Here is a 23,586-nt window from a genome sequence, read left to right on the forward strand (position 1 = left end):
TCATATAGACATGACAACCTTTGCACGTTTTACAAGCTCAACAAATGAAATATAGTTTTAAACTAGAAATTGTATTTACTATAGTATACCCGATTCCTCTGTAGTAGTTTGCTAATCTGTCTCGTGAAGATACATCACCATTCTATAAAAGCTATATTAGTTTTAACTTCCGGTTAGTGACCAGTAGGCGTATGAGCGATTTTATATGCAGAAGCACTCAATGCATAGATATGTAAATACTCTTCGCTATATGCACATTCTATTCTAACAAGCACATTCAGCGTGGCGAAGCAGCATAATGAAGCAATTATTTAAAAGGCAGCAAATATATATTTGCTTTTTTTGTTGTACTTTTTCCATCTTGTCATTATGCAACATACACTGATATGTACATGTGAGAGCAATACTCAAAGAAATGAGTTTTCATACAATAGCAAGCAGACAATCGTTAATAAATATTATTGTATGGCTTTGTAGCATACTCGAGCATGCATACATACATGCATTTGTGTGAGTAACTACCAATTTTATTTTCTAATATGTAAATAACATTTGAAGAGGTGCCAACTCTCGTTGACTTCTTGAACTCTGCATACCTTTGCGGCTTGAGCTGCATTGGTGGTTATAGTCCTCTTTTTGTTTCAATTTTTTTTTGTATTGCTTTTTTGTGCTCTACTTCCGCTATTTCATTTTGCTGTGGCAAATGTAGCTACGTAAGTGATGAGGGCGTAGCACGAGACGTCATAATCATGCATATGTAAATGTGTCTGATGCAAAAAAAAAAAACAATTGGAATGCTCGAACAATCCAACACACATATACACATACACTTTGGTTGCCTTAATTGTTCGACTACTTATAACAGTTTTCCTTTTATACACTTTATTCACAGTTTTTTTTTTTTTGTTTTGTGCTAAATGTTTAAGTGAAATTGCAAATTATTCTCCCATCCCCTGTATCTTTAACCACTTGAAAACTGAATATATTGAAATCACCGGAATAGGCACAAGTGTAGCGCCCCTCTCAGTCACTCTCCCTCTTGCTCTTTCACCTTGTGAAAATGTTACTTTGTTATGCAATTAGTCGATTTAGTTAAAACTTGAGAATCTTTTATTGCAAACTACAGTCATTCACATTGTTATACTGGTAGGCACATATGCATATGTATATGTTAGTACCTACATGAGCACGCAAATGCACACACACACACGCCTGATCTCTCAAACGTTTAGGGTTTGAGTAGGAGCACTGCAACTCAGTCAAATGGTTTTTTTTCTCTCTCTCTCTCTCTCTTATTTTATGCTACAAGTGGGGGAAAGTTGTTGAGGTTTCTCTGCGCAAACGGATGATTAAAGGGTTACATATTTTTGTGTTCATGGAATCCCGCATGCATTCAATTGAATATCCCAGTCAACCATATACGGGGGGGCTCTGAATATGATGTGAAGAAGAGATGCCTCTACAGCACCACATGGGAGTGTTTAGAAATCACGCCTTCGACTCGCCAAGCGTTAGCAAGCGGCGAAAAGATGAAGCAACTGGTATAAATGAATATGAGCCGATAGCGCTGGAAAAGAGCTGCCAAAAATGACACTTGTTTGGAAATACTTAATGAGTGTTAGTCAGATCGAGTTGATACAGGTAAACATTTATTGCTTCACTCGTTATTTGTGATGCTCGTGCTCTGTCAGCACCCTTTGTGCTCTCGTTCTTCTCATTGTTGTTATTGACTGTAGACCAAAAACTAACAATTGTAGGGCATACAAACATGACGTGCAATACCAAAAGAAAATTGGCAGAGTAGAAACAACAACATTCTCTAATACGAGTGCGGCCTAATGAACCTTTCTAGACAGGGAGTTGGCAACATTGAAAATAATGAGTTATACCAGTTTTATGAGGCACAGCCATACTCGCTAGCGGAAAATCTTGCTCAAGAAATTGTGGCTTTTCAATGCAAATTTTTCAAGTGAGCAGAGCCGAGAGATAGCAACAAGAGAAGATAACTCAGATAACGATTTCCATTCTTCACTTTCAATTTGCATTTGAAAGCAACAACATAATTATCGTGCAAGATTCATAAGACCTCTTCTATTCGCGACTTCTCTGTTCGCTATTTCACTTCCTTGCGCTTGGCAAATAGGAAAGGCTTCTTGTTGATTTTTTTTTTTTTGCGCTTCTTGCACTCGGTTTTTGTGTAATTCCACCTTATATTTTTATGGGTTTTCATTTAAGGCTATTAGTTCAAATGGTTCAGTATTAGGTAGTTACGAACAAATTTTAAGCGATGTCCAAACGAAATGAAAATAATTCGAAAGAATCATAGTTTCCTTGGCCGATTACTATGGTTTTAATAATGCAACAGAAAGTTCTGGTGACAAGGATTTCAGTCGAACGAGAGCAGTTTATTACAAATTTTAAGAAACGTGTTTCCGGAAAGGATAAAGACTAGTTTTTACCTAGATTATGTTTCTCCTCTCTTCTCTGAATGTTATGTGGAATTTCTTTAAGTGTTAGTAGTCTCAGTATTTTTACTATAAAGTAAAAAAAAATTATAAGTACCCCATAACACTCCGTCTGGGTTATCTTTGGTTGATTAAAAATGTCCTTTTTAATTAAATCATGGGTGAATAGCGGAGTCCGCACAGAGTATTTTCAAGTTGTATAAGTTTGCTTTCTAAAACGCCGAATTCACTCATTTAAGAAGTCCTAAGGCACATTTTTCCATATACAAGGGTCCCGATGGCTGAATTAGGAATTAAAAGCTAAATTAATAATGCATTACTAATGGGAAAATTTATTTCAATAACTATTACACAGAAGATAAGAGCGCTTTTGAGGACCTGAGTGGTCAAGATATGTCACCGAAACGGCTTATCAGTTTATTAAGGAAGAAATAATGCAGTATCGCCATGGTCTCTCGGGCCGTGTGCGGCGTAGCACCATCTTGCTGAAACCATGAGTGTGTACTGAAGGAAAGATGTTCTTTCAAAATAGTCGTTCAGCATGCCCGTGTCTGTGTCTCTTACACCATCCAAAGAAATGACTTCCCCTCGACGATGCACAAAAAAAAATTTGGCCCAACTATTCCAATCTATACTCATTAATAATGCCCATTAAATCATAACTTATGGACTGTGAAGTGACTGTTGATGTTTTAAAATGGGTTCTGTTCTTTAGGTAACCAATAATGGCAATTTTGCTTATTTGAATTTCCATTTATGTCAAAATGGGCTTCATCCCTACAAAAGATTGTGTTTATCGTACGAGATCGCTGCAACATTGTCTCAGAGAAATTTTAACGCAAATTGTACTTGTGAGCCTTAAGCGTTTGCACCTTTTGAATTTTGAAATCTAATATTATTCCTAAATATTTCTTGCTGAATAACTTTTGGAAAATCCAGGGCGGCCGCTCTCTTGCGCACAGATGAACGAATCAAATCTTCACTTGCAGCATCACGTAAACGGGCAATATTGTAACGCGAACAAAATCTACAACACACAAATAATTTGCCTTGAAATACGCTTTGGTGGTGAATGCACGTTGTTCATCCGTCCACTAGGTTATCATGACTAAATAGCGCGCACGAGTAAGGCAGCTAACGTAGTCCTCTTTCCGTTCATACGCTAAGCGCTCTCCCTAACCGCTTAGCGTATTTAATTTTAAATTTAATACCTAATTCTGCCACCGGATATCCTGCATATTAAGAAGGTATTTTTCTCCGGCGGATATGCCCCTTTCAGACTCTTTTAGGAGTCCCTATCTGAGGGTCAACGTCCCGCATATGGAGTTTTATTTGTACACCTTTGTTGGCTGGGATGCACTATTTGTTTATTAACATTTACTTATATTTTCTTATAATAAGTATGCACATGCGTCGAATTTAAGAAGTCAATGAATGTTGCAAAGAAAAAAAACAATTCTGATGCAAAGCGAGTACGTTTTCGAAAATTACAATTTTTTCTTTGAAGTGAGACCTGTCTTCAGCGTTCGACAGTATCAATGTCGAAAGGTAATCGTACCGTAAGGTATGCTTAAGTTATAGGGACTGTTCGTACAAGCAGTTCACTCATTGACTATAAATTGTGGTATCTAAAGAAGGTTTCCCCAGTCTTTTCCCAATTTGTTCTTAAGTTATCGTAATATTTTAGCTATGAGCCTGTGTCTAACCTATGAATATCGGCTTCCTCAGCCGTATGCTTGAATGTGGATACATTCGCACATGAATTGCAGTACAGCAATCGTTAAACAACACCAGATGACCTTATGATCAATGACCGTGAGAAGTTATATATCCTTTTTTGAGGGCATCAGTAAGTTCCAGGTTCTTCATTCAATTTGTGGTATTCATTCATTCTGTGTTCTTCATTCATACTGTGCAACAGTGCAACGTATTAGACCACATAGTATCAGCTACGACTCTAACCTTCTCTTCAACTTATATATAGAAGCAAAAAACGCTGCAGCGCTTATATGTGTGAGCTCAAATCCACACGTCCTGTCTCAGACCCGGTCTCCGTGCACTCACCAGACTACTGATTTCGGAAACACCGCCGGGAAACTTAATGGTCTGATGTCGAAGTAGATATAAGAAACGTCGACCTTTTCGCAGTTCATCATTTCTAAAATAAGTGCCTTGATCACCACAGCTTTATAGTCTTCAAAGAAGAGGAGTTTTGAAAAAGTTTCAAACTTGGTGAAAAATTTTTTAACATTCAACCAACTCCTATTAAAATCTGTTATTTTTATTTGGAATTTGTGGAAAGCCTTTGGGTATGCAGTTTTTTAGCCTAGTTAATTCTGATATAAGAGAATGGAAGTTTGAAGTGGATCGAAATTTTCTTTGATATGAAATCTTTTATTCACAGACAGTGTTGTGAAAGTTGTCCATGTAACGAATTTTAATTGATTTTTTTTATTTTTTGTATACCTACGTTTATATTTTTAGTTCTGGTTAAAGAGTTTGAAAATTTTTAGAGTTTTATGAAAGTTTGTCAACTTTTTCCTAAATTTTAATTTTTCGGATAAATCTTTCAAACTTACATTTTTCCACTTTGTGTCAATCTCACTTTTAATCGTTTGTCTCTTTGCAGGCCAAAATGCTGGAGAACTCGCATGCTTGGATGGGCGCTTCGAGCTCTTCGACAATTGCCGGTTTGTATGAGAAAATGTATAATACATATAAGCATTCCTTTATTGAGTGTTTGACCCGGCTCCTCCTCTAATTTGTGATGTGTGATACATATTTACATATGCAAAAATTATGAATGCTTAAAACTTAAAATCATAGCCCAGAAATAGAAAATTAATCAAAAAACTATTTTAAACCGTCATTGAATTTTATCATCAAAATAAAGCGAAAACCATCGCCTATTATTTTGTGTAATTGTGTTTTAGCCAAAATGCAAGAGAATACAGAATCTAGCGCTACCGTATTTTAATGTCTTGAGTAAAATGTAAAAAAGTAAAGGGTTTTCTAATAAGAGGTGTTATTCCCGTAAAAGATCAATGGTTTCGTAGCTTGTGTGGCACGTAGCGCCGTCTTGTTGAAAATAAATACCATCGAATACCACCCAATTCCGGCCATAAAAAATTGTTAGTCATCTCTCGATAGCGCAATCCATTGATCGTAACTGTTGCTCCAGCTTCATTTTCGAAAAATAAGTTCCAATGATTCCGCCGGACCATAAACCGCACCAAACTGTCACACGTTGAGGATAGAGAGGCTTTTCAACAATAACTCTTGGATTTTCTGAGCCCCACATCCAACAATTTTGCTTGTTGACGAAGCCACCGAGGTGGAAATGGCCCTCATCACTCAAGATGATTTTTCGATGGAATTTCGGATCATTTTCATGCATTTTAACGACCTAATCAGCAAAGAGCAAGAACACAACGTTGTTGATGATCCGCCGGCTTGAGTTAACTGGACTTTATAAGCCTTAAGACCCAAATCTTTATGCAAAATACGGTGTAATAAAGTTTGTGGAATGCCTAATTCAAAAGAACGACGAGTAATGGACAAACCTGGGTTTTCTTCAACACTTTCGGCTACAACAGCAATATTTTTGGGTGCTCTTGAGCGACGTGCACGGATTTTATTCTTCACATCACTAACTTGTCCCAACAGCTCGAACTTTTTCACCAATTTCTTGTCCCAATTGATCCCAAAAATGTTCGAGTTTTATGAACCGTCTCTGCCAAATTTTCACCATTTTTATATTGAATTTTAATAATTTCAATGCGTTGTTTAAGCGTGCGTCGTTCCATTTTTATTAATTTAGTTTCTGCTTGTCAAATAGCAAAAAATTACAGCTTCAAAAGGGACATCTACCGCGGGCTATTCAAAATAACACCTGTTATTGGAAAACCCTTTATTGGAAAATATTATTTTCGAAAATTTAAACCTTAAGATTATTGAAACTTGCAAATGGTCACCCTTTAAGAACAACGTATCGCAAAATTCGTAAATTTTTTTGTTGAAATAATTGTCGGAAGTGAGAAGCGGAGTTTGAGGAGCTTGAGATGCTGGCCAATAGGAACAACGTTCGAAAATTCTACCAGAAACTTCGGCGGCTTACAGAAGGTTTTAAAACCGGGGCATTTTCCTGTAAGAACAAAGACGGCGATCTGGTGACTGGCGTACAGAGCATACTTAAATTATGGAGGGAACATTTCTCGAACCTGTTAAGAATGCTAAGATCCCGATACCCTAATCGTTGAGGATGGAATTGTCGTTCCATTACCCGACCACGACGAGGTGAGGATAGCGATAGCACGGCTAAAGAACAAAAAAGCCGCGGGCTCGACGGACTCTCGGCTGAGCTATTCAAACATGGCGACGAGCAGCTGGTAAGGTGCATACCTCAGCTCCTATGCAAAATATGGTCGGATGAAAGCATGCCTGCCGATTGGAACTTAAGGGTGCTCTGCCCAATCCATAAGAAGGGTGATCATGCCATCTGTGCCGATTATCCCGGGATTAGTCTTCTAAATATCGCCTATATAGTTTTAACCAGCGTATTGTGTGAAAGGCTGAAGCCCACCATCAACCAACAGATTGGACCTTATCAGTGTGGCTTTAGACCTGGAAAGTCTACCATCGACCAGATATTCACAATACGCCAAGTCTTGGAAAAGACCCATGAAAGGAGAATCGACACACACCATTTTTTCGTCGACTTCAAACCTGAATTCGACAGTACGAAAAGGAGTTATCTGTGTGCCGCGATTTCTGAATTTGGTATCCTCTAATACGGCTATGCAATATGACGTTTCTCAATACGAGCAGCGCCGTTAGAATTGGGAAGAACCTCTCAGAGCCGTTTGATACCAAACGAGATTTCAGACAGCTTTACGACGACATAGACATAGCGCAGCGAATAAAGTTCCGACGGTCATGTCGTCCGAATGGATACAAACGCTCCGGCTCTGAAAAGTATTCGATGCGGTACCGCTAGCAGAAGAAGAGGAAGACCTCCTCTGCGTTGGAAAGATCAGGCGGAGAAGGACTTGGCTTCACTTGGTGTGCCCAAAAATTTGCAGAAAATGGTTCTTTCGAGGATAGAAAAAAGATTGGCAAACCAAACACTTGAGGTTCTGTTGAGAATATTGCTGCTGTAGCACAAAGTGTTGCTGAACAACCTTCAGCAACGATATCTCGACGTTCTCAACCATTAGGCATTCATGAGTCGACTGTTTGAATTTTACCCGTAGGCTGGTTGTGGACATTTAAATTGTGTAATTTTTCTCACATAATTGCTAAGAGCCGTGTTTTCAATAAAAAATAGTGAAACATGCCGAAATCTATGTTTTTACATGTTTTTGTTTAAAACAACTACCAGGCGCGTCTTTTGAAAGACCCTTTACTATTATATGCGTATACTGACGTGCCATATCGGAAAATTAGAATTATTAACTTGTTTGAGCCATCTCAATTTATCATGCAACAGCTTCGCTAATTGTCAAACTACAAATATTTTGCATGAAATAACTTCTTCCCTTTTTTTAGTGTTGAATTTATTGTTTGTGTGAGAAGAGTGTGCAGTTCACCGCAAGCAGAGTGTAGAGTACAGTGTGATCTAGTTGTGTAAAATTCCTGGCAAATAGTGCATTCAAATAGGCAAATTTTTTTAAATGGATCTTCTACAGCGATCCTTTGATGAATAATAATAACACTCGGAACAACGAAGAAGCTGCTTGCATCTGTCGAGTCTAATTTTCTTCAGGCGCGTTGTCTAAAGATGGTCAGTTGAGCGACGTAAGGCTTTCATGTGGATATCATCTGTAATTTGTTTTTACATAGATTTGGTCCCATGCATTCCTATCCCAGGGCATTATTCTCTACTTTATTTCTCTAACAGCTTTAAAGGCTGCACTGGTTCGAACCATACGTCGTCTTGACCACTTCTTGTTATGTCTGTCACTTCAGACGTTTGAGAGAAACGATTGATCGTGCGGTAAGCAACCATTTTCAAAATATTTAGTTTTTTAAGCAATTCTATCTCTCTGGCACTTTTGTCACACTTTTGCAGTACAATCACTGCAATGCGATTCCTTAACTCCCTACTCCATTGCGACAAAACTGAGTATAATTTATGAGTAGACAGTGCAAACGAACAAAAGAAAAAATAACGAAATTTTTTCCGCGAATTTGTTCTCGCCATATAAATTGTAAAATTTGTCACAAAATTTATGGTAAGACTAAGTATTACTATACATATATTAGGCAATTATATATATATGTATGTATGTTTATATAATTGGCGCGAACACCCTTTCTAGATGTTTGGCCGTGCTCCTCCTCTTATTTGTGGCGTGCGTCTTGATGTTGTTCCAGATGGAGGGACCTACAGTTTCAAGCCGACTCCGAACGGCAGATATTTTTTATGAGGAGCTTTTTCATGGCAGAAATATTCTCGGAGGTTTGACATTGCCTGCCGCGGGGCGACTGCTTTATAAAAAACTTTTTCGTCATATTAGGCAATTAGTGCGCTTCAATTTGCATGAGTAGTAGTTTTTGTTGCTGAGTAATGCAAAAACAAACCTTCTAGAGTGCTTCTGCTAGTTCGGAGTCGCTTAAAACTATAGATGCCTCCATTTCTAAGAAAACATCAAATTGGAGAAGAGCTTGGCCAAACACTTAATAATTAAATTATTTGCCTTTGTGTCGAGTGTAAAAACTTAGTTTAAAATAAATCAATTAATGCAATTTATTTATTTAAATTTATTTTTATAACTTTAGTGGTGGTTTATTGCATAATGAATTCTCGCTTGTTTTTCCAGCAGACAGTTACCAATATCAATTACAATCCATGTGGCAGAAATGTTGGAATACTAACCAAAGCCTAATGCATCATATGCGCTTCCGTGAACGTGGTCCACTTAAATCGTGGCGGCCCGAAACAATGGCCGAAGCTATTTTCAGCGTACTAAAGGAGGGTCTGTCACTTTCGCAAGCGGCACGCAAATACGACATTCCTTACCCGACATTTGTTTTGTATGCGAATCGTGTGCACAACATGCTTGGCCCGTCCATAGATGGTGGGCCTGATTTGCGGCCAAAAGGTCGTGGCCGTCCACAGCGTATATTACTCGGTATTTGGCCGGATGAACATATTAAGGGCGTTATAAAGACAGTTGTCTTCCGCGATTCAAAGGATCTCAAAGATGATAGTCTGGTACCACATTTACCCTATGGTCGGCATTCGGTAAGTGCCGTGTTAAATCGATCTTTCTTTTAGTTTTTATTTCTTTGGCTGATAATACGCAGCATTACTAACTGTATTAGTATTTCTAGCCCATGTTTCCATTTCAGGATGGTCCCATGAACTATCCTGGCATGAGTGGGCCTTGTCCGAATGGTGTACCGACACCCACCGGTGATCAGATGTCACAGGAAGCCACCGCTGCTGCAGTAGCTGCTGTTGCTCATAATATTCGGCAACAGATGCAATTGGCGGCAGTCGTTCAACATCAACATCCGTCGGAGGGTCCGTCAGGGTCCAACCTCTTTAACTTACCACCGCATTTACAACCACAGTTAGCTGCCGCGACAGCTGGCTCTAGTGGACCTGCCCCCGGCGGACATGGCTCGGTACCGTTACCAAAGACGAGTATTTCTCCTGCGCTTAGTACCACATCGAATCCCGGTGCAGGTGCAATGCTTGGACCACGGCATACACTATCGCCTTGCGGTCCTGGTTTGCCAGGTCTACCGCCTAACTTGCCACCTAGCATGGCAATGGCATTACATATGGGGCGTTGCGATCCATCTTCTGTTCTCAGCCAACAACAACAGCATCAACTTCAACATCTGCATATGCAGCAACACCAACAACAGCAACATCAGCAACACCAGCACCAACAACATCAGCAACAGCAACATGCTCTCGGTTACGGTGTTAGTTCCATGCCGCATCACGCAGGAGCATCTGCAGCTTCCATACCAGCCACAGCAACAACATCTTCCAGCCATCTGTACCAGCAACATCAGCATCAACATCAACAACAGCAATCACAAATTCAACAGCAACACCAGCACCATCAATCGGCAAGCATCAGCGACACAGATCCAAAAGTGAAATGTTCATCTCCTGCATCATTACTTGAACATCGGCGGACCAGTCCAAGCAACGAGTCACATCTACACTCAACCTTGACCGAACTGGGTTTGGACATAGGCTATAAGTCAACGCGCAGCAGCGCTTACTCACCAACACGTCTCTTCTCCGAGGACTTGGCGGCCTTGGTAGGCGCCAGTGAAGATTCCCCGCCTGGCACGACGGCGGCATCTACTATTGTAAGCAGTACCAGCACGGTAACGACTTCGGCAATCACTGGCGGTCGCACGGAAATTAGTATAACCTCCAGCGCAACGAGCGGTAATATAAGTTCCAGTAGTATAAAAACCGAACCCATCACGACAAGTAGCGAATAAGCCAACACTTAACAATATATTGTATGTTTGTATGTATGTGTGTACGCATGTATGTAGGGATGTATGTATGTAATTATTTACTTTAATTAAGTTACAGAGATGTGTTGGTGGTGCAATATATTTTCGGAGGAAAAATTTAGTTATTAAAATTTCGTGAAAAATCGAATTCTACTTTTAATTCGACATAGAACCGAGCCACAGTCAGTTTGACAGTTATTTGAAAGCGAAGGGTTGAATACTTTTCAGGTACTCATAACCGGCACACAATAATTCAATCCAAATGAACCCTAAATCATTTACTCAAAAATTAATTTTAAATTCAAATATAATAGTGCTCCAGTAAATTTTAAGGCTCTACCTTTCATTGTGTGGTGGATAGAGACTAACACTAGGTTTAGGTTCTTCTTCCGAAATCTTCTTTCCATTTTATGAATGTACTCTGGGTAATAGTTAGCTTCTAAAGCGGATATCTCATCCCATGGTTCTGTAAAAATTGACTTAGACAAAAGCAGCCGGACCCGATATATAATATTTATTCCTTGGAGCATTTTGAAAGTATACAAGCATTAAGAATTCAAAAAAGCATGCATGATTTTGAGGTTGGACCGCTCTTCTTTGGAGCATAGGTCGGACACACGGCTTCTATCATAGTTCCTAATTTGACTCCAGAGACCGAAATGCTCTCTTTCAGTGCGTACCATCCTCACTCACATCATCCTTGGGTCACAACGACCCTTTTCTTATGGGAATTCCATTCAAAAATCATTTTTGTTCCACAGGAAGTATGCCAATATTTTGGTAATGTCGACATATAATGAGGTGACATTTTCTTCGACAATAGAAAGCATCAAAGGCATTTGTTCCGAGCAAGTGGCATGGTATATCTGCATAGAGCAGACCAGCAACACTGAAAATTGATCTAAGGCCACACGTGAAGGGGGACGAGATTGGTAAGTAGGCAGGTAGGTGAAACGGTTGAAGTATCACTAAAGGACCGTTTTGATACCATTATGCGACCTCCAACATTGAGATCTATTGCCAGCCAGAGCTGGTAATGTAAACTGTCGAAGAAAGGATTATCCAGTGACCTTAATCGTGTAGCTACCAAGCCCGGACATTTACAGAGAAAGTACTGAACAGTCTCCTTCTCTAAAAGTTCCCCACAGCTTCTGCAATGGGAGTTAAATGGTAAATCTAGCTTTTCCGTGTGTGTTCCGATCGTTCAAAGACCGTAAACAAAACTACGAGTTTGGGAATTGAATGGCGTGGGTCCCAGGAATTTCGGAGTCATCCGTCTATTGTACTGGGGCTAAAAGGTTTTCGAATTAGCATATGAAGAAATGGAGACCTATCTTTGCTGCGCTTTCCCGGGAAATAAGTTGTGTAATTTCCCTTTAACCACAATCAGGAGTATGCCGATAATCGGATAGGAGGTCTCTTAAACTAACTGAGTGCTCTTTCTGGCAAGCTCATCTGTATCTTCATTTCCCTCAATGTTCATATGTCCTGAAATCCAGATCAAAGAAATGTTGCCTGCCCACCCAAGACCTCCCACGTTCCCGAAACATTTTGCTTGTCCGCAGGATCTGCATGAAAAATTGGCTGATTTAGAGCAGATTGGTATTTTAAAGCTAATTTTGAATATACAATATTGATTTTGTTGCCAATATTTTAAAATGTCACAAAGCCTAAAAGTTTATGCAGTTTTTTAACAAAGAAAGTATTCTGCTATTTTCGCCCGAAACCGAACTAAACCTTTGTGTCCGAACATCGCCGAAGCAGAAGTTCGGTCGTTCTCCTCGAACTATATATTAAATATTACATATAAGTTTTCGATTTTTCTTACTAAAATAAATACATTTTAATGAAGCGAGGTTTCATGTTACATACGATTTCACTCCTTCTAATAAATTGTGCCACCAAATACAAAGCAAAAAAAAATTTCAAACAACTCAAGCCGTTTTATAATTTGCCAAATTTAAATATGGAATCAATATCAAAAAATTTAAAAAATCATATTGGTATAAAAATTTAAGTTTTTATGAAAGTAGCTGAAGGTAAACGAGTTTTCCTTTTAAATCAAAAGTATTTAATATTAAATTTTATGTTAGAAGAACTAACAACAACTAAATACACATAAAATAGCAGTGGGATTAATTAAGAAAAAAAAAACATATACATATACATTTACTTATGTATGTATATACATTGATAAACATATAGCAAAATATATACTTATTAATATTTTTTGTTGTTTTAAGCTTTATTTCGATTTAAGTATAAACATAAATATTTATATTGTAAATTTAATTTTTTCGAATGAATGCAGTTATTGGCAAGGATGAAAGTCAAAGCAAATAGACGTTATATTATTTTTTTTTTTTTGTGTTTGAAAATTCACCCATGTAAGCAATAGGGGTTTCATGTAACGATAACAAAGTAGCTAAGAATATGAATAAATGGTTTTAAAATAAACTTAAAGTTTTACTATTAAGTTTAGAGATGCTCTTGGAAATATTAAACAAAGAGTTATATCTTTATAAAGCAGAGACCAAAAATAAAATTTATCGCCAGTTTACAAATTGAAAACTTTGCCCGTATTCTGAAATTTAACGAGGAAGTTGTTTCATAACAGTTATTACATAGATGAGAACTATTGCTTGCGCTGCCGATAAGAGTTATTTCCCAGAGTTTGTTTTCAGTGTGGCAGTCATAAAGGTATAGGGTTTTTCAATAGAACATACTGCAGGTACTTATAAACATAACTTTCTCAGATTAAAATCGAAGAATTTTCGACACTCCAAACTATCAAAGGGACTCTTTTCTTGCGTTGTTTTGTACTTGTAAGTGGACCAATTCGCTTTCGGTAATAATTGTTAATAATTTCGCTCCCTACATTTTTTTTTAATATTTATTCCTTTCAAAATTTACATTTGTAGTGACAAAATGAGGCTGTTTTTGCTCTTAAATTTGTGTATATCTTTATTTCAATTGCTACATCTTTTATATTGATAAACCCGGTACTTCGAAAAATTCTGCCTCTTAAGGGGGTAGTATGGTTAATTCGGTGTAAAACAAGCATATTTTTCGAAATTTTTTTTGTCGACACAGTTGATTTATTCCAAATTTTAAAATTACTTCATTATAAAGTCATATTTAAAGAATATTGTGTGAAATTTTCATTGATTTTTATGAAGAAATGAGTTGGTGGCAGCGAATCTTCGCGGACGTCTCATAAAAAAGTTTTATTGCGGTGTCCCTCAGAACTCATTACTGGATCAACTAAAATCAAAAAACCAAATTGATTTCATCAGCTAATAAAGTTTCGCAGGTAACAACGTCGAGTTTTTTTTTTTTTAAATTTTGTCATATTTTAAAACAACAAAGTTTTCAAGTTTTTTTTATGAAAAATCGGTGTTTTGACTTCAAAGCGCTTTAAAAAATTAAAAAAAAAAAAAAAAAAAAATTCGACGTTGTTACCTGCGAAACTTTATTAGCTGATGAAATCAATTTGGTTTTTTGATTTTAGTTGATCCAGTAATGAGTTCTGAGGGACACCGCAATAAAACTTTTTTATGAGACGTCCGCGAAGATTCGCTGCCACCAACTCATTTCTTCATAAAAATCAATGAAAATTTCACACAATATTCTTTAAATATGACTTTATAATGAAGTAATTTTAAAATTTTGAATAAATCAACTGTGTCGACAAAAAAAATTTCGAAAAATATGCTTGTTTTACACCGAATTAACCATACTACCCCCTTAATATAACTTGCGAAGGCTCTCATATTTTCTTTCTCTCTCTATCCTCTCTCAAGTAGGAATTTCGCTAGGTGTTTTTCCGTTTGTGTTTGTTTTTTGTTTTGAGAAAGCACAAAAATTTTTTTTTTTTTGTATTTACTCCCTTAAAATATTACATCTGTCGTTAGACAATAAATAATTTAATTTGCAATGAGATGGAATGAGAGTGATATTGAAGGGGCAATGCCCTAAAGCTCATTTAGAAACAACGAGTGGCTAACAAGAAGTAACAAGTACGATTAGTTGACAATTAACTACATAGGTTTTGCAAGGTTTAAGCCGACTTTGGGTAGATTTCTCTTTATTTGGGAGCCTTTTCATCACAGAATTTGTGTGTGTCAGTAGTCCGTTTATGTGTCTTCTGCTAGCGCTTTTATTGCCTCGTCAATACTATCGATGTCAAGATCGCGATAAATATCGGCGTTAGGCACGTACCACGTTGCATCAGCCATGGTCCAAAGTACTTTAAACTAGACTCGTAATTTGCTTAGATTACTTTTTGCAGCAGTGCTCCAAACCTCGATTCTATATTTCCAGATCGGTGCAATTGTCCTTCGATATATAAGTAATTTATTTTGCAAAGATATTTTGGACTGAGGTCCAAGCAGCCGTCGCTTTTTTCTTATGTGCTCCTGCCAGTTTAATTTTGAGTCGATCGTAATGACTAGATATTTTGCTTTGGTGTCAATACTTGTAAGCTCGTCGGAATTGCCAATCCTAATTAGTTCGGAAAGCCATCGGTTTGTGTAGTTTATTTGTATTTGTTCATTTGTGTTAATTTCGATGTTCCCTTTTTTCAATATAGAAATATTGGGTAGGCACTTCTCTGCCGGGCAGCATCAATTTTGTTTTTTTTTTGTGGTCTCGGCTGAAACTCAGTATTTTATACATCACTCGTTTTGATGCAAGAGTGTCATACCAAAAAACAGAAATTTTTTAAATAAGTATGCAGAAATTACCTTCATCTCTTTTTGTAAAAGTATTTATTTATTTATTTACAGACGTGAAATAATAATACAATTATTCTTACACGTAAAAAGGAGCACTGGCTGCCAGGACCTTCGGCTCGCTGATGTAAAAGTAACAGATAGTCAGCTTAAAGGTCTTACATATAAAAGGAGACTAGAAACCTTAATTAATTAAGACTATGGTAAAAATATAGTAACTAAGTTAGAGGAGCAAACATCAAATCAATTTTTTCAGTCCTGATTTGACTAGAAATTCTGACATGTTTGATATATTTTCTGAGGAAGTAGTTCTTAACAGTGTAGAAGGTCTTTGGTTTCGGAAGATACTTTCCCTGATTTGTTCAAAATGTGGGCAGTCGTCGAGTAGGTGGCAGACCGTTAAAGATAGTGAGTGACAGTGTTGGCAGCATGGAGGGCTGCAACCATTAAAAAGTATACTGCGTAAAAAATTCAAGGAGATATCTACGAACCCCTTTGGTACATTTGACGTCAGAGATACGTCATGCACTCATTTGCCTTAGAAGCGGATGAGATGTTTTGTTTTTATTAATTTATTTTTTGTGAAATCCTAATTAATTGAAGTCATCTTAATACAAGTGTCTCTTATATTTAGAAATAAATGTATTCTTACATAAAATGTACTGCCTTTGCGTACTATTCCAAGCAACCAAAAATTAAATCCGTTCCACAAGCAGATATTTTCGTAACCAAATCCGTACCCAAGGGGTTAAAAGTATCTCATTAGATGACGAAGTTTCTTTACTTTTACTTAGGGTGTCATAGTAAATTCAAAACTATGAGGTCGTTTTGATCAGCATGACATAACAGAAGAATAGTCTGATAGAAATGTTATACGTTTCTCGAAACCCCTATTGTTTTTTAATTGTATATATATTTAGACTACCGTTTATATGGATTTGTATGTGCATATGCCCGCTCATAAATAATTATGTAGCATATCTTACTCACTCCAATGCAGAGATCTCTTAAATATTAAGTCATTGAATCTTTCACATCAAATGCATGAATGTATGTACATATGTATGTATTTTATTGTACAGTATACATCTTAATTAGATACATTCCAACAAGTCATGCAGTTTTTCCAAGTACACAGCCACATCATACCATCAAACACTAAAAATTACATTATAAACAAATACCAAAATCAAAGATGTAAAACGAAAAATTAAATTTTCAAAAAGTGTGCCCAATTCAGTTAAATCTATCTTTTTTATCAAATCGAATGTATCCTCATTAAACAAACAAAAATGTACAAAATTAATGTAAACTTTGGAAAAAACGAAATTGTTAAAAAATGTGGTTTTTTGAATTAATACTATTTTTGGAAGTAAACGATAATATTAAAAAAAGAGCATTATTATGTGACCAAAATAAATAATAAATTAAAATTTTAGGACCTTTTAACTAAAAAATCAAAAATTGATAAGAAAAACAAAATCGCAACAAATGCCTTTCGGAATGAAATTCAAAAATATAAAAGTGAAAAAGTGAAAAAAAACGATAAATTATTAAAGTAATGTAAATTAATTATTATTGTATTATTAATGTAATGAAAAAGCGAGTACGACAAAATTTACTATTTATACACATGTGGAATTTTAGGAAAATCTAGGAACAAAAACAAAAGAAACAAAATTAGTGAAACAAAATTTATATTCAAATGCAAAATTTTAGACTGACTTTTATGCAACTGTGCACGGTAGAGGAATGGGGCGAGAGAGTTGGGAATTGTGTATACACATACGAGTATGTATGTGTGTATATATTGTATACTGTTTTATTGTTTTCAAGCAAATTTCATTTTACTTAAATGTTATGTTACGTTTTCTGTGGTTCATTTCTACTAAATTTAGTAATAATTTTATACTGACTTGCCAATCTGAAATAAATTGATTTGATTTTTGTGAAACTCGAGGCCAAAAAGAAATAAAGCAAGTAATATGAAGCCGGTTGATATTTCATTTAGGCTCCTTTTATTTTAACGAACCGCACAAATATAGTAGATACGTTTTTAAATCTTTTGGTTATTCGAATTCAGAAAAAAATTCAAGTTTTTAATTAGATATCAAATAAAATACAAGAAAATTAAATTAAATTAAATAAAATGAAATAAAATAAAAGAGTATAAAATAAAAACTTTCATATTTATTTATTGAGTAGTAAAATATAATAATGAAATGAAATTTTATTATACTTATTTCCATTCTTAATGAATTTATATAATCTAATTTAGAAATCATAACCAAAAATTATTAAACTGAAGTAGATTAATAAAAATAAGATAAGAAAAAGTTAATAAAATAAAATTTAACTTAACTAAAATAAAGTAAGACTAAAAATTTAAATTAAATCAAATTAAATAAAACTAAATTAATTAAACTACGCCGGCTGCCGTGGCCGAATGAGTTGCTACGTGACTAAGATTCGGAATTCAGAGAAAACGTAGGTTCGAATCTCGTTGAAACACCAAAATGAAGAAAAAGCTTTTTCTAATAGCGATCGCTCCTCTCGGCAGACAATGGCAAACCTCCAAGTGTATTTCTGCCATAAAAAGGCTTCTCATAAAAAAATATCTGCCGTTCGGAGTCGGCTTCAAACTGTAGGCTCCCCCATTAATGGAACAACATCAAGACGCACACCACAAGTAGGAGTAGGAGCTCGGCCCAACACCCAAAAACGGGTGAACGCGCCAATTATAAGCAATACATATATATAAATAATAACAAAAAATAAAATAAAATTATATTACAATAACTTCAATAGCACTTCAGAGCGGCTTTAGACATTTCCCTTTACAAAATTTCTATCTACCTCTTTTCATTCGAACGACGTGTTCCGTAAATTTGCTAATACTTTCCCACATTGCCTCACTGCTTATAATTTTATCAACTAAATTAAAATAGAATAAAAGGAAATCAATTAATCTAAAATAAAATAAAATAAAATACAATAAAATTAAGTTAAATTTACTTAAACTAAAAATACAATTACAGTAATATACAAAATGTATAAAATACTGAGATAAAAATTAAATTAAATAAAAAAGTTTAGATAGAAATTATAAAATCTATTAAACTAAAGTACAATAAATTTGACTCAATTTAATGAAATTAATTTAAATGTAATGAAATAAGAAATGAAATGAAATTAAATTCAACTAAATTGCATTAAAAGCAAGCTAGGCGAAATAAATGAAAAAACTAAAATAATAAAAATATAAATGAATTAAAATGTAATGAAATATAACAAAAGAAAATTCAGTTCAATTATATTACATAAAAAAACTAAACGAAATAAAAAATGGTAAAATAAAAATAAAAAGAAATAAAATACTTATATTATATATTAAAATTAAATAAAATAAATTAATCTTAACTAAACAATATTTAAATAAAATAAAACTAAGCAAAATGAACTTTTAATGTAATAAGAACCAAGCGAAAAAAAAAGTTTAAAATAATAAAAATAAAATAAATAAAATTATATTAAAATATAAACTAAAATACAAGAAAATTACATTACACAAAATAAAATTAAAAGTTCAAAATCTTAATCAAATATTTATAAATTGTTTGCTGTTTTTTATTACTTTAATGTCTCACATGTAAAACTTATTTAGTTTTTATACTTTGTTGGTATCTTCGATTTTACGAGTATTTATTTTTTTATTTTAGTTTAGATATTTTGCCAATTTTAGCAAAATAATATTAAAATACGAAGTAAACAAAGGCAAATATCGTAAAGGATCTTCCAAAGAATTTTTTTATCAAGCTTAAGCATTATTAAGAAAGCTTATAAAACCTAATGAGCTTTAAAAAAATAATATCTATATAACAAAAAATAATAATCTAGTCTAATAATAATATCCATCATAAAAATATCAAAAATTCAATTAAAATCTGAATTCTTAAAAAATCAGTTTTTTTTTTAATTTTAATTTCGATAAAATTCAGAGATATGACTATTTCTAAAAGAAGCAAATGATTATATATTTTCAGTAGTAATTATTAAAAAAAAGTGTGTTACCTAATTAAATAATATTTTACTTTTATTATTGGCTATTTTTTTATATTTTTTCTTTAAAAAACAAGAATAGCAATAATTGGAGGTTTATGCGTAAAAGACGGAAAGTCAAATGCTTTTATTATTTTTGTAGCAACGCGGAAATTAACAAAGTTTTCTTAAATATCAACAAAAACTCATAAACTAAATATGTAATATATATGGACTTTGTCAATTTTTTTTTCATAGATCATCGAAAATGTTTTCTTAGAGATACATTTTTTATATAGGTATATTCCCAAATATGTACATGTATGTATGTAGATACATTTCTCTATTTGTTACTTTTATTTGTAGGGCGCAGAAAGTATCATATTATAAAATGCTTTCGAGCAAAAGTATTTTAATGAAGGGAGTTAAAAGCTTGAGAACTGAGTTACATGGTCCAATTTTCGACTACTTTTGAATGAATAAAAAATAATATTATAAAATGAGGTCAAGCAGCAAAAATGCACCGCAAACGTTGGTCATTTGGCTGCAATTCTTGCACGAGCTGTATTTTGTAGGCAAGTAAGCCAAGATTTTTGCGTAGAATTTTGAAACCAATCGAAGGACAAAGACGACATTTCGGCGTCTTTTTCAACACTTCAATATGAGCTTCGCGAACTTTTTTCAAAGTAAATTTCCATGCGTTGTTCTGGCATTTAACGTTTAGTGTTGACTTGTCAAAATTTACTGAACAGAAATGTCAACACTGATTGCACATTCATTCTCAGCTATCAACACATAATTTTTTTTTCAGTTTTTTTTTCTGCGGATGAGGGGGTTTAAAATGCCTAGTGCATCATCAGAGCTACTATCGCAGCAGTGGTATGTCTATCTAAAAAGACTTTCCACACTGATTAGGAACTGTCGGCCACTTTGGAAGCGCTTTGGCATTACTTCAGAATAGCGTTCCTTTTTTCTCAATACAACACCAATAATACTGAATTGGAGGCATTGCTCAATAAGGATCCGTGTCAACCACAAGAAGAGCTTGCTTCGGTATTAGGAGTTGCCCGCCAATCCATTTCCAAGCGATTGCATGCTTTCGGAATGATTCAAACACAGGGGAATTGGGTTCATTATGAGTTAAAACCAAGGTATGTTGAAAGTCGTTTTTTCGCCAGTGAACAACTGCTCCAGCGGCAAAAAAGGAAGGGTTTTCTTCATCGCATCATGATAGGTGATGAAAAATGGATTCATTACAGCAATCCAAAGAAAAGAAAGTCATGGGGACTGCCCGGTCATGCTCCTACGTCGTCGTCTCGGCTGAATATTCACGCTGCAAAGGTTATGCTATGTATTTGGTGGAACCAAGTTGGTGTTATTTATTATGAACTGTTAAAACCAAGCGAAACCATCACTGGGGATCGGTATCGACTTCAATTGATGCGATTAAGCCGAGCACTGCGCGAGAAGCGACCGCAATACGCGTAGAGGCATGAAAAAGTGATTCTACAGTATGATAACGCTTGGCCTCACTATGCCAAACCCGTTAAAACCTACCTGGAAACACTGAAATGGGACATCCTACCCCACCCGCCATATTCTCCAGATATTGCGCCATCCGATTATCACTTGTTCCGAACGATGGCACATGGTCTAGCTGACCAGCAGTTCCATTCATATGAAAACATCGAAACATGGCTTGATCCGTGGGTAGCCTCAAAAGATGAACAGTTTTACCACGACGGTATACGAGATCTACCAGAAAGACAGGAAAAAGTAGTAGCCAGCGATGGGCAATACTTTCAATGATTCACTTGTAACCATTTTTTCAAAATAAATTTGTAATTGCATCAAAAAAACAGCAAAAACTTAGTTGGGCACCTAATAATTTACCTGTTTTTAATTTATTTTTGCGGCCGCCGTAGCCGAATGGGTTGGTGCGTGATCACCATTCGGAATTCACAGAGAAAACGTTGGTTCGAATCTCGGTGAAAGCAAAATTAATGAAAAAAAAACATTTTTCTAATAGCGGTCGCCCCTAGGCAGGCTATGGCAAACCTCCGAGTGTATTTCTGCCATGAAAAAGCTCCTCATAAAAATACAAAAAATATCTGCCGTGCGGAGTCGGCTTGAAACTGTAGGTCCCTCCATTTGTGGAACAACATCAAAACGCACAGCACAAATAGGTATATATATATAATTTATTCTCGCGAATATTTTTTGCCAGTAGAAACATTAGCTCCGTTTCGTATAAATTACGGTCTTGAGTTTCAATAACTTACAAAACAAAATTACACAATTGATTATTTATATTAAACCAATTTGAAATCAGTTACTCATGAGTACACAATTAATTATATTTATTACGACGACCAGTTGAAAGCGTTTTATCTTTTCCTATTGTTTATTTATATTACTTATTTTATTTATTTTACTTATACATTTTGCAAAGTGCCTTCTTGAAGATTTTTCTTTCTTTCACAATGATAATTTTCATTTGTATTTTAGTTCTACTAATTTGCCTATCTCTCCGTGCACAGATCTGAAATGAATTGCATATAAAGAAAACTGCAAAATAACACATTTTTATATGTTTATAAAAAGATTTTGGATACTTGATATTAAAAAGGTGAAAAAGTTAACAAATTGATTTGTACCTAATATTTTCATGAAGTAAATATTTCGGCCCAAGCAAAATCGAATTCCAGGCAAGTAATTAAATTTAAATTTTTTCGCGCTTTAGTTGTGAAAGCACACACAAAAAAAAGAAGTTCATATGTAATACATAATAAAAGAGATAGAAATGGAAGAGAATTTTGTACACAAAGTCCCAAATCAAAATCAACTGCAAAAACAACTACACTTTTCGATTTCAAAACATAAAGACTACAAAAAATTGCTTACAGAAAAAAAAATCCGAACTCACTTGTGGATAATTAATGTAATTGGAGGAAAATGTATACACTAAATTAATTTGGCAGACATGCCAAAGGTAAATATTTAAGAAAATTAGTTTTTAATATTATTGTATACTGATTAATTTGGTATTTTCTTTATTCAAGCGACGAGGCGAGCTAACAAATCTTAAGCTGAGTTGTTTACTTAAGTACAGCACTTAATTTCAGAGGGCATTAATAAATTAATTAACTACTTAGCCACAAATACATGCAACAAAAGAAACAGATATTACATTTTATTACCAAAAGCATACCAGTAAAAAAATAAGTAAATAATCAACAATAGACACATTTAAAATGTTAAGAATCAATCGTAAATCAAAAGCAAATTTATTCAAATACCCCACGTGCAGTCATTATATTTAGTAATCAGCGTATTCATCCGCAATTACACCCAAGAAAAAAAGAAAACAGAACTCTTGAGTACTGATGTTAGAGCAAAAAATTAAAATGTATTTCTGTGTAGGGAAATCACTCCGTTAATTGGTTTATGTACTACTACACAAATATAATTACATACTTGCAGTACTGAACAATAGCCTCTTTTCCCACGCAAATATTTTCAAATGTTTTCACACTCCGTCAACTGCACGTGTAATTACGAACTTCAAATCAAAGCAGAGTTACTACAAAATTAAAAAAATACTTAAAATCACAATAACGATTAAAATGAAATAAATAGTTAAATAAAGGTAAAAATTGCAAAACATTTGCAAATAACACAAAATAGCCATATATTTTCTTGCCGTGCATAAAATATTGTCTGTACTTATATGTATGTATGTATGTGTAAGCAAATCTTAAAGCTCAAACCACAACAAAGAAAATATTTATTCCAAAAGCTAAAACAAAACTTGTTCATATCGTAGTTTGTTTACTTTCTTCATATAACCCGCCCCC

At 34.9% G+C, this 23,586-nt stretch overlaps 1 protein-coding gene across 1 annotated transcript; it reads left to right on the forward strand.

Moving 5' to 3' along the window:
* The first annotated feature begins 1,587 nt into the window (after positions 1-1,587).
* On the forward strand, positions 1,588-12,904 carry LOC128861831 (protein bric-a-brac 1-like). The gene is made up of 4 exons (XM_054100206.1): positions 1,588-1,641; positions 5,095-5,171; positions 9,246-9,711; positions 9,801-12,904. The coding sequence occupies exons 1-4, from the start codon at positions 1,588-1,590 to the stop codon at positions 10,938-10,940; spliced, it is 1,737 nt and encodes a 578-aa protein (XP_053956181.1). The 3' UTR covers positions 10,941-12,904.
* The last annotated feature ends 10,682 nt before the right edge of the window (positions 12,905-23,586 follow it).

The sequence above is a fragment of the Anastrepha ludens genome, chromosome 4, assembly GCF_028408465.1.
Source record: "Anastrepha ludens isolate Willacy chromosome 4, idAnaLude1.1, whole genome shotgun sequence".
In the NCBI taxonomy this organism is placed as follows: domain Eukaryota; kingdom Metazoa; phylum Arthropoda; class Insecta; order Diptera; family Tephritidae; genus Anastrepha; species Anastrepha ludens.